Genomic DNA, 12,664 nt, shown 5'->3' on the forward strand with positions numbered 1-12,664 from the left:
ATATTTCATCCAATCAGGATCCTTATCATCATTTGATAACTATTGATATTCATTAAAACCCATTGCGTTTCAGACCTTTGTGACTTTGAAAATGGTAACTGTGGATTCAGTCAGATGACCTCTGACACGTTCGATTGGGAACTGATTCAGGCCAACACAAGAGGAACAGGTCCTATTGTAGACTACACTTACAAGACTAGTTATGGTGAGCTGCAATTGATGATACCCTACCTCATGTAACATGCACCCGTTTGATACCATTATTTCATTTAGTCACATGTAGTTTTGACTTTGCTCAAGTCCTTTACTTTCTTTTTCTTTTTATTTCTTGTATATCTGATTATATGTCTTTTATTTTCAAATTATGTTTTTGATGACACTAAAGCTTTGATTTCATGAAGGTCAGTAGTCTATTGTAGCAAAGAAAATTGTGTGTTTCCAAACATCAATTCCAAGTGCCTGATATAATATTTATTCAATATATTTTGTTTTTATTTTGGTTTGAACCTCTGTTTCAAAATTACCAATGTAGAAGACGAGAACAAACAAATCCATAAGTTTGGAATGACAAGACAAGAATAATCACTTTTTTTTCTTTATTGTCTGGTTTTAATCCAAGCATTCAATCTTGAAATATTTTTCCACACTTCTGAACATTTTGTTATACAATAATTTCATCATGCCAGCCATATTCTGGATGTCACTAATTTAGGTCATTTAGTAAATATGTAATGTGAAACCAAACTATGAACATAATTCAAGTTCTTTTTAATTCTTTTAAAGGACACTTCATGTTTGCTGATATGACCAGTCTCTCTTCACCTAATGACTATGCAACGGTTCAGACTGGGTTTTATGACCCCACCCCTACCCCTCAGTGTATGAAGTTCTCATACTATATGGGCACATCACAGGCTTCTGTTCTCCAGGTACATGTAATTGTCCTTTTATAGATTCGTTCATAGGATCAGAAATATGCTTACAATGGCAAAACATATGGGTGTTGTCTTACAAATTGTTGCAAATTGATCCAAACAACCACAACTATATGAAAATCCATTATTGTCATCATTTTTTTTACAGAAAACATGCACAACGTCCTTAGTAAACAAAAAGAAGCACACTGAATTTTCAAGAAAACAATGAATGTATGAATATATCGAGAAAGTATCATAGACAAACATGCATTTAGGATTTTGGTGTTTGATAGCTTTCAATAGCTGTGGATGATCAGATCAATCAGATCAAATTAAAACTTAACGCTGAAGGTGATTTGATTCACTCACCATCCTTGCGTAAAATGCATCTTCTCCACTCAAACATTTAATCCAGATCCTACTTTACAACCAAATACACATTAGTCTTATCACAGTGGGGTTTTCATCTTACCTAGATATGTTTTATAAAGCTTTGTAACATAGCGTCCTGGTACTCATTTTACACCTGGGTGGAGAGTGGCAAATTTGGATTAATGTAGGGCTTAATGCCAATATCTTGGGTAGATGTGGACATATTGTTTGAGGTAAGGATCTAGTTTTTTTTTCAAGGGTTTCAAAGTAGGAAATGGATATTGTACATTTAGAAAAGTGTATAAACATTATGTTTGAAACAATGAAATATCAAATCTGCTTGTGATGAAATAAAAAGGGGAAGAAACTACCTCAAACTGATCTGACATACCTCCCATCTTTGATAAGTCTATATATTAGTTTAAACTATTTTTGCTAATAATATCTGGATCTGTAGTTATTCAATTTTCTTGAAATATAGTGATATATCTCTCGTAGTTCTTAAATGAAATGTTACTTTCTACATTTTGTGTGTTTGAACAATAATGTTGTGGTAAGAAACCCGTTAAAAAGGTTATTGTTTCTTTCAAAAATTCTTGTTTTTCTTTTATTCATAAGAATATTGTATTATACATGTTCCAATATAACGATTGTTCTTTAAGTACACTTGCATTTGTGAAATTAAAGAACAACAGCAAAAATAGTACAGCTGAATATAAATGAGTCAATATCTTATACTCATGATTGAAATTAGGTGCAATCAAATAAATGTTTCCTCATTGCTTTAAAAACAGTTTCGCTCACATTTCAAGCTCATTTCTTTTTATCATTCTAACAAAACAAATATTCGTATTACACTGATAAGGTTTATCTACATGAAAGGAGCATTGGAGACTCGAGAATGTGGCAGATGAATACGGTCACAGGACCAGATGAATGGCATGTAGCTGAGATTAATTATACCAGCGCAGACTCTCATAGGGTAAGATGAATAAATAGGTAAAGATGATGGTGTGTGGTGGTGATTGTGGTAGTGGTGGCGATGTTGGTGATGATCGTGGTAAAGATGATGAGGATGATGGTGATGTTTGGGATGGTGGTGTTGATGGCGGTGATGATGATGATTGTGATGATGATGTTGGTGGTGATGGTGATGGTGTTAGTATTTATAGTAAAAGTGGTTGTGGCAATAATGATGGAAGTGATGATAATGCTGGTGATGGAGGTGGTGATAGCAAATGGCCGGGATGATGGTGATGTTGACTGTGCTAGTGATTCTGCTGGTGGTGGTGGTGGAGGTGCTGACAATGTTAGCTGTGGAGAGATGGCTCCTATAAACACTGATGATGGTAAACAACAAGATTGAAACCTAGTACACTGAATGCTAATGTGTTTTGATTAGCAACATAGTCATAGATATAACAATGGGGGCATTCCTAGAAACTCACAATCAACTGCAAGTCTATTTTGTGTTCAATGCTCAATCATAAATTTCTTATGATTATAAATTTGCTCTTGATTACTGATCTGCTTCTGGAAACCAGGGGGTGTTTCACAAAGATTTAAGTATAACTTAGAGTCGCACTTGAATGCATAGTTGTGTTTGGTATAAAAGACATCACCGTATTGGTCAGATCATGCAAAGAGTATAAACACTACGTATTGATCAATAAGATATTGCGTTGCGTATCATATACACTTCGGTATCTAAGTGCGACTCTGAGTCATACTTAAATCTTTGTGAAACACCCCCCATGAGTGTAACTTATTGACTATTGCTAAAACAGATCTATTAACTATAAGATTGCAACATAGATTTGCAAGAGATTGCAAATATTTTCTTCTTATACCCACTTAGTGTTCTTCAAAAAGCTTATACTGGTATCTTTTTCAACTGTCACTGAATTATAGTTCCGATTCCAAGCCTCAAGCAATCAGTTCCAAGTCAGCTCTGGCGTTGCAATCGATGACATTATAATATCAACAGAACCGTGCAATCCGTTTGGTTCGTGCTCCTTTGAGAATGGGCTGTGTACTTGGAAGAATGATCAGAACATGGACGACTTTGATTGGCTACTCATACATGGAAGGACGCCCTCAGACGACACGGGGCCAGGAGTCGACCATACTCTTGGAACACCATATGGTAATTTTTAAATGTCTCTGGAGCATTGTCCATCAATGCGTAAACATGTGTATGCATTTTAGTATGTAAGTGCGATCACCTTTCTCCACTAAACGTGTAGAGTATTTCATGTTGCAGTAGTAACAGTTAAATTTTACAATAAATTACTAATCAGTAGTGATGAAATTATGTTAAAGGATGTCTTTTGGGAGTGTTCTGTCTCATTAATTTCAACCTAAGCACAACCAATATCCCATTTTCAGATACTTCTCTTTCTCAAATCTTGATTTGTCATTACTTTATCATTAGGAACCTATGTATACGTTGAAGCCACTGGTCGCTCAGAGGGTGATGTCACAATCCTCAAGTCTAGTGACTTCCTGGCTGTGTCTCCCCAGTGCTTGGAGTTTTACTATCACATGGGCGGAGCAGATGTTGGTTCCCTTGAGGTCCAGACCTGGCCAGATAGTGCCACTTCACCAAGCACCAAATGGTCCCAGGACCAGGACACTGGGGACTATTGGAGACAAGTCCAGGTACTGGATGGGCTTGGTCCTAAAATGAGCTATATCCACTTTTACTGATAATCGAAACACAGGCTTCTGCCATTAAATATTAATACTCTATGGTATTAATGATATACAAACAATGATATTGATTGAAATATGGTATATTGCTTTATCATGTATTGGTGATAATCAGTTATTGGCTTAAGGTTAGAATGTGAACAGTTTTTCATTTTATTATTGTTTTAGCTAACAGTCAAATTTGTGAATGACTTGGTTTTAAGATTAGGATGATCTATCAGATAACACGACCTTCTTCACTATGTTATAAAACATTTTATACTCATCATTTTGCTCGGGCATTAGAATTACGCACACTTTTACTTTTGAAACAATCCAAATGCCCTCAGCTGTACCTGGGCTGTGTTAGAACTGTTCAAACAGTACCTTATGCATATAGTTTATATAAATGCCCTCAATAATATGTATTATTATAGATATATGGACTGCTTTGAGAGGCATGGTTGTTTCTAGAGGCTCAAGGGGACCACAACGCGACTATGCCCGAGGGCTTTGCCCGAGGGCATGGTCTGGCCGATGCGGTACCCGCGAGCCGAATTGAAACAACCATGACTCGAATATAAAAGCAGTCCATATATATTTTATGAACCGAATTATTAAACATAAACGTTAGCCTGGTCTAGGTTTAGATCTAGTAAAACTAAAACAAAAAAGCCTGCCCCTGGCCTAGGCCCAGAGCTAACGTAAGGTCTAGGCCCTTACTTAGCCCTGCCCTGAAGTTAGGTCTCAAAATCGAATATCAAAGCAGTTCCCGAGCAGTTCATACCGATAGGCCCTACTAGGCCTAGGCTATATATTTTTAGGAACCAAATTAGGGTTTGATTCTGAATAGGGTCTAGGGCCTACAGTGTAGCTAGATCTAAAGTTCAGTCTTAAAATTTAGACTAGAGTATAATCTAACGTTAGATCTAGTCGACTAAACCTACGTCCTAACGTTAGATCTAAAGTCTACTCTTAACTTCTTAGCTAACGACAATTAACATTAGATCTACCCGTCCTAACGTTGTCGTTTGTCAATACCTAACTGTCCCAGGCTATAAGGTTAAGTAACGACATGAACGAGTTAAACGTTTATTGTTAGAAAGTGCAGTGACCGTCTAATCTTTTCACCTGACTCACCTTTTGCGAGCATGCATTTGTGCGAACTTCCCCAAGACTTGATGATTGATATACATCCGTTATGTCCTTAATAAGCTAGTTTTATTTTCAATAAATGCCATATATTTTATCAGGAATTAACAAGCAAAAGTCAAAGATCGGCATCGTTCCATCGATATGTCATATCCGTTGCGCGCACTTGCGCAATAAGCGCGTAAATGCGCGAATTGTCTAAAACTTTCGATCAAATCGCGCGGATATTTATGGTATCCGTAATTACCGCAGAAAGCAACATTTTGCATGCAATCAAATGGGGATTTCAGCCAAATTTTGCTATGCCCGTCGTTAAGGGGCGGGTCAGGGGGCAACGGGCAGAAATCTTGTTAACTATGCCCGTTGCCCTTGGTTACCACCTTAGTTCGTTGTTTTGAAGGCATGGTCGTTTACATGACCTCAGTTTTGACCAATCAGAGGAACGGATTATTCGACATTCTTAAAGAGAGGTTTATAATTTATACTATTTCTCCTAGATTACTTTGGATGCTATTCCTTCAGCCTATTCCTATGAGGTTCTATTCAAGGGTACAGTTGGATCTTCCTTCATGAGTGATATATCATTAGATGATATCATGTTTTATGATGGGGAATGTTCTGGTAAGTTGGTTGGTTGGTTGATAGATTGATAGATTGGTTGGTTGGTTGGTTGGTTGGTTGGTTGGTTGGTTGGTTGGTCGGTCGGTCGGTCGGTCGGTTATTGATGGTTTGATCGTTTGCTTGTTTAGTCAATTACTTGATTAACTAATTTATTTTTTATTTATCAATACAAACAGAATATGTTTATTTGATATATGTCACTGTTATATGTATTCAAATCAGCTTTCTAAAAATTTAACAAGAATGCAGTTAAAGAGTTCATGACATTTAATACAATACGATCGATAAGGACAAGACCCACGAGATGACATAATATGTAATATGTTTCTGGATGCCCTAAATGTACAAATGTACAATTAGTTCAATAAAATGACATTTCAAATCAATCTGATGCAAGAACATGACAACAAGATATAAAAGATACTATAACACACATTACAAACTCACAAACTTCCATGAAGACCATATTATAAAAAGACATGCGTTGCCAGTATTGAATTTTAACTGTATATGATAATAAAATCACTTAGAAAAGATACTAAACAATTTACAAAGAATCAATATGGAAGAGGAACAGTCATTTTTTATTGCATCTTCTTTTCTTCTAGATCCTCCTACTGACTGTGACTTTGTGTGTAACGATGGAACTGACAAATGTCTACCCAATAAGCAGGTCTGTGATTTTGTATCGCAGTGTGGGAATGGCAATGATGAATTGGACTGCGGTAAGTTTTGGTGCTTGGAGCACTTCAATGGTTAGCAATGTAGACCCTGTTACTGTTAGTGTATATTATATTCTACATAAATCAAATACTGTAGTCTGATTGGTCTAAATAGTGTCATGTGACGAAGCATATTCTCACTATTTTGCGATGAAGATGAAAATGAAATACCCACTGAAGAAAATTTACTACTCCGTGACATCAACAGTGCACTATTCCATCATTGACATCACAGGTCATTGACACAGATCATGCAATCTCTCGGGCGCACTGGTCAGCGAGGTGATTCTACCGGGCAAGTCTTCCTACAGATAAAATTGATCTATCCGTTGTCAAATTGAAACCGAATAATTGCAATTGACTACATATATTTTCTTGCAACACCCCCTATGTATAATTTGTTACAGGTACAACTTGTACATTTGAAGTGGACACCTGTCGTTGGTGGAATGCAGGTCACGGTACGCACAAGTTCAAACGTAACCAGGGATCTACTCCCGATAGTAACACTGGTCCTGCTTATGATCACACTACACTCACTTCTGCTGGTAATATTTCTCTCTTTCTCTATAATTGATGAATGTAAGATTTATAGTGAATGTGAAATGTTTGTCGTTTCCTCTTTTCATTTGATTGCTAAACCCTGTCTTCTGAAGTCAGAGTTGCCTAACTCTGTACTACATGTATAATTATGGGAAGCCAAAAATGTCCACATCTGTGAAAAAGTTTGTGTTTCTTATGTTCACTGTGCTCTTTAATCATGCTATAACGGGGAATAAAACTGATTCAGATATTAGTCCCAGACATTTATGGATGATTTGTGTGACAGATGAGCTGATAGATTGAACCTGTACTATTAAACATTTGTGGCACAATTTGCTATCCATATTTACACTCTGACCTTAGAACAAAGTTTAAATGAATCCAGAGTTCAGAATATGGGCCTCAGAATATAAGTACACATTAAGAATCCCATACAGAATACAATTATCACAATCATGTACTGTTGATTTGAATAAGATTCCATTGTACTGTTCCATGCTGTGGAGATAAGTGGAATAATAATAGAAAGATCTAGGGAGAGAAATCGTATTGGTAGAAATAGATGTAACAGTATTAAACAGGGCTGATTTTTGTCTTGCCTGCGTAGCGGAGCGAGACATAGGTATCACTATTTCCGGCATCGTCGTCGTCAACAATTGTGTTGTACACCCAATAATTTTCTATAGCTTTGAGGTGGGATCACCAAATTCATACCAGAGGTCCATCTCCTAAAGGCACAGGTTAAGTTCGAATATGAGTCGAATTTGAATAAGGTCAAAGGTCAATGAACTTTCCATGACTGGCACTGTGCTGTGTTGTACACATAATAACTTTCTATATCTTCGAGGTGGGATCACCAAATTCATACCAGAGGTCCTTCTCCTGAAGGCACAGGTCAAGTTCGAATATGAGTCGAATTTGAATAAGGTCAAAGGTGCTGTGTTGTACACATAATAACTTTTTATAACTTTGAGGTAGGATTGCCAAATTCAAACAAGAGGTCCATCTCTTGAAGGTGCAGGTCAAGTTCGAATGTGAGTTGAATTTGATTAAGGTCAATGAACTTTCCATGACTGGCACTGTGCTGTGTTGTACACACAATAACTTTCTATAGCTTCGAGGTGGGATCGCCAAACTCGTAACAGAGGTCCATCTAAGTCATATAGCATACATGTAGTTTTGACATGCAGTCTCTTCATGACTGCAATATGCAGGCGAGACAACGCTTGGCGTTTACCTTGTTTAAAACTGATGGCGGCAGTAGATATTATAAGAAAGTTTTTTTTAATTAACATAACCTTGCATGTATTTTAATTCTTGAATGTTTTAAAGGATGGTCTATATGCTATGTATGTACCATGCACAATTACATTATTACCACTTCAAAATAGTATGAGCGAATTACGACACTTCCATAAAAAACATACTTCTTTTCCCACATAGACCAGTATTAAAGAAAAATCAATGTTTAAAATGTTCAATATCTCTCCCATTATCACCATAATCTTATTCTGATTAATCTAACTTTATAAAGGATGGTACATGTATGTCGGCACCACGCCTAACAGCGGTGCAGCCTACGCTGTCTTATCCTCTCGTATGCACCGGAATGCTGCAGCCACCTGTGAGGTCCGGTTCTGGTATCATATGCTTGGTGACAACATTGGGAACCTACAGCTTTGGGTACAAGAACAGTACTTCTTGATGCTACCTTGGTTTAAGTCCGGGGATCAAGGAGACCGCTGGCAGGAGGGAATCGCTGGACTGGGTCGCATCCATGGCGGCTTCAATGTAAGTCTCTAAAATTATGGCTAAGGGGACTATTTCATGAAAATGGTCGGCACTGGCAAGATTATCATTATCATCATTATCTAACGGTTACCATACATGTCAGACACCTGCCCTTCCGTGTCAGCCAAAGTGAAAGAAACTTGTCAGATCGGACAACTTGTCAGAAAATAAATGTTAATGAGATGCTCATTTGATGAAGATAACCATCGGGATCAGGCTCCTTACCAAGAAGTCTCTGAGGCATCCTTCTGCAAGGTTCCTGCTATGAAGAACTATAAGCCAATCCATAGACAATTACAGTAAAACCTGCAAATTGACGACCACAGTTTAAACCAAGAGACAAAATCCTCGTTCTAGCTCCCAACCTGCGTATGACAAAAAAAAGTCTGGTCAAAATTTACACAAGGGATTTTTACTGATAATCAAGGAGGAACTGTCAAAGAATGCTTAACTCTTAACAGAATACTTGTGTCTTATTAAGAGGATAAGTATTCTCTTCTCTTGAATATTTTCATTCTATTCACTTAAGATTTCATATTTTTAAAAGACTTTCCTCCAATAACTTTACTCTAATTGATACTTAACTCTTGTATATTTGTATAGAATACTTTTCTGTTACGTACTTCATTTCATATTACTCAATGTCAATTTGTAGGTGAAGTTCCAGTCCATACGTAACTTTGATGTTTTAGGGGATGTGGCCATAGATGACATAAGAATGGAGAGATGTGGTCTTCCAGGTAAGTCACTCCATTAGATTTAATGTGATTTCTGTTAATCGATGGTTATTTATAGGCTACATGCTCTTTTTGTCGAGCCCTCATTGTCAGAAATACTTTTTGTACATTATGACAATGCACTGTTTCCATTATTTTATGTTCATCTTATCTTCTCTTTTTTTTGTCAGTTCTTTTTGAGAATGAAAATATTTTGAATTGAATTATGCATCGTCTGTATTTTTAGCTGCCATCCTGAAGGGCCATTTTGTATTCAGTCAATAAATGTATTGCTGTACAATATCATGGGAAACCATATTCTAGATCTATTTTCCCCTTTCCCTATATGTTTTAGGGACTCATGGCATGCCACAGTCACAAACTTGCATCATATGATATGCAGAAATCTCATACAAACTAAATTTCAATAATATAACTTTAAAAATTGTTGAAGGTTCTTTGTTATTAAGTATAAAAGTAAAGGTCCAAGATCTGATAAAAGGTCCTTTTGTCTAATAAAGTGCACTTTCTGTGATGTACTGTGGTAACTCAACAGTACTTTAAAGTTGATCAAAACCAATAAGAAGGCAAATATATATAATAATATTGCTCTGAGATTATCACCAGCACAAACTTCTTAATGTTTGTTTTTATCATAACCAGCTGAGCAGTCTTCTGCATGTGCCAGTGATGAGTTCCGTTGTACCCGCAATGCATGCATTAACATCCATCGTCTGTGTGACTTCACTGATGATTGTGGGGACGGCTCTGATGAAGACCCCGCCATCTGTGGTAATTATTACTCAAATAGTCTTTCTTGGTATTTATTTTCCATTCAGCGCAAGCATATGTTATTGTAGAGTAAATTGGATCAGTAATCAGATTCTTTAAGAATTATTATATGAATGGAGCAAAGCAATTTCACAAAGTATGTTCGTCTGATCCCCCAGATGGGAACCTCTCTATAAGTTTTGTAGTTTGTATAAATAGGTTTATTATTCTTAATGGGTTTAGCACTACATGTACTTGAAGTGAATTCAATAAACAGGAACATGGGGGTGAGGAATAGACAAAAATTGATTATTTCAAGGAATTGCCTAGCACAAGCTCGATTGCTCAATTTTACATCTTTTGAAGATCCCGCCATCTGTGGTAACTATTACCCCATTGTCTTTTTGGTATTTCTTTTCATTTGGAAGGTTTTGTCAGCATTATTATATTTTCATTCAGCAGAAACATAATGTCCTGTCATTGTGGAGTAAATTAGATCTGTAATCAGATTCTTTAAGAATCATGATATGAATGTAGCAAACCAACTCCACAAAATATGTTCATCTGATCCCCCATTTTGGGACCTCTCAGAATTAAAAGTTTTCTAGTTTGTATAAATGGGTTTATTGTTATCAATGGCTTTGGTACTACTTGAAGTAAATTCAATAAAGAGGATTAAAGGGTTAGGAATAGACAAAAGTCAATTATTTTATGGAATTGCTTAGCACAAGCTCGATTGCTCAAATTTTTTATCTTCTTTTCTTTCTGCAGGAGGATACGACCAGTGCAGTTTTGAAGATGACTTTTGTGATTGGACCCAAGATGTCTATGATGATACTGACTTCATCAGAAAGACGGGACCATCGGATACAGAAAACTATGCTACAGGACCATATAGAGATCATACAACACAGTATACAGGTAGGCCATCTAATAAGTAAAGTGGAACCAGATTGACTATCAGTGGCAAGTAACAGTCTTGGTGCTCTACAACAACATAATATTACTGATTGGCGTCATCTTTCATTTTTGAAAGACAGAAGTACTAGGGTTCTGAAAGAATCACATTATTCATATTTCAGATAAATATTTGAATGATTTAATGTGCAACAATTAGAAGAAAAAATACTGTCTTGAAAAAATATATGTGAAATAGACATATATACATGTATGTTCAAATTAAATCATCAAAGGACTACATACATTTTATTACATGTGTTTGTGGGCCATTTCAAATCTTACTTTTTGGAATGATAAGATTTTGTTTTTACTGTACCAACCCTAAATCACTGGATGCTTTTATACCAAGTATGCATAAAAAATTGTTATATGTACCACATGCAGGCTTCTATACATGTATGTTCAAATTAAATCACAAAAGTACTACATATTACATGGGTCTGTGGGCTGCTTCAAATCATATCTTATAAAGATTATGCATATTTTGTATAATAAGATATAAAAATATCTTTATTATACCAAGTATGCATAATCTTTTTATGTAAAACATGCAGGCTTCTATCTGGTAATGGACTCAAGCGAGCAAGGTTTGTCAGAAGGAGATAAAGCAAGATTGTTCAGTCCTGCTTATCAACAAGTCAATCAGAACAGATACTGCAGGGTAAGACCTGGGGAGTGTTTCATGTAGCATCTTGTTAATGATTTTTCACTGGAAAACTTGCTCTGAGCCAATCAGATGCAAGGATTTTAGTAGCTTGTAACAAATATTCAGTGAAAATCACTGACTGATTGTTTTGATGAGATGGTTTCATGAGATTATGTTACTTTCTGTGCATTGTTTTAGTATCATTTTGTTTGTTCACCACAAATACCGTAAGCTTCTTTGAAAATTCTGAGATTTTTTTGTCAAAGTATGATAATTTGGATACTGTTTAATGATATTAGGGTTGCCTTAATTTCAGCAGGTTTGCTTGAAAATACCAGGGTTGATTTTGTCACAATGTGACATTTCTCAACTTCGATCTATGTAGTATTTTCTAATGATTCAATTTAATGGCATATTTCAGCAAGTTTCTCAAAAAATACTTTTGTTTTATTATTTTGCATGTACTGCTTGTTGAAAATTCTAAGAGAGAAAACATATTGACATTATATCCCCAAAGGAATATGAAAAACAGATAAAAATTTTCTCTCAGACTGATGGATGTATTTTTTTTCTTTTTTGCTAGAATCATCCCACCCCTGTCACCAAAATTTCCCATTCAAATATGTGCTCCAAACATCCCATTCATAAATAAATATGCTTTGTAGACTTCAACTGTCAAATCAAATCAACTTTTCATATTTGGAAAGCCAGGAAGCTTTGTCACCAATCCGCCTGATGGTGTTGTTGATGAATCTGTCCATG

General features: G+C 36.1%; 1 protein-coding gene across 2 annotated transcripts in view; it reads left to right on the forward strand.

The window, feature by feature from the left end:
* Positions 1–12,664, forward strand: part of LOC129263112 (MAM and LDL-receptor class A domain-containing protein 1-like) — a 158,035-nt gene that overhangs the window by 122,355 nt on the left and 23,016 nt on the right. For both annotated transcript variants that reach the window (XM_064101201.1, XM_064101202.1), the window contains 13 exons: positions 74–205; positions 784–929; positions 2,155–2,271; positions 3,201–3,435; positions 3,724–3,950; positions 5,630–5,753; positions 6,362–6,478; positions 6,883–7,023; positions 8,553–8,809; positions 9,465–9,549; positions 10,189–10,317; positions 11,068–11,217; positions 11,811–11,917. In XM_064101201.1, the coding sequence (XP_063957271.1) occupies positions 74–205; positions 784–929; positions 2,155–2,271; positions 3,201–3,435; positions 3,724–3,950; positions 5,630–5,753; positions 6,362–6,478; positions 6,883–7,023; positions 8,553–8,809; positions 9,465–9,549; positions 10,189–10,317; positions 11,068–11,217; positions 11,811–11,917 (1,967 nt within the window). The remainder of the gene's footprint in view (positions 1–73; positions 206–783; positions 930–2,154; positions 2,272–3,200; positions 3,436–3,723; positions 3,951–5,629; positions 5,754–6,361; positions 6,479–6,882; positions 7,024–8,552; positions 8,810–9,464; positions 9,550–10,188; positions 10,318–11,067; positions 11,218–11,810; positions 11,918–12,664) is intronic.

Source organism: Lytechinus pictus, chromosome 6, assembly GCF_037042905.1.
Source record: "Lytechinus pictus isolate F3 Inbred chromosome 6, Lp3.0, whole genome shotgun sequence".
Lineage (NCBI taxonomy): Eukaryota > Metazoa > Echinodermata > Echinoidea > Temnopleuroida > Toxopneustidae > Lytechinus > Lytechinus pictus.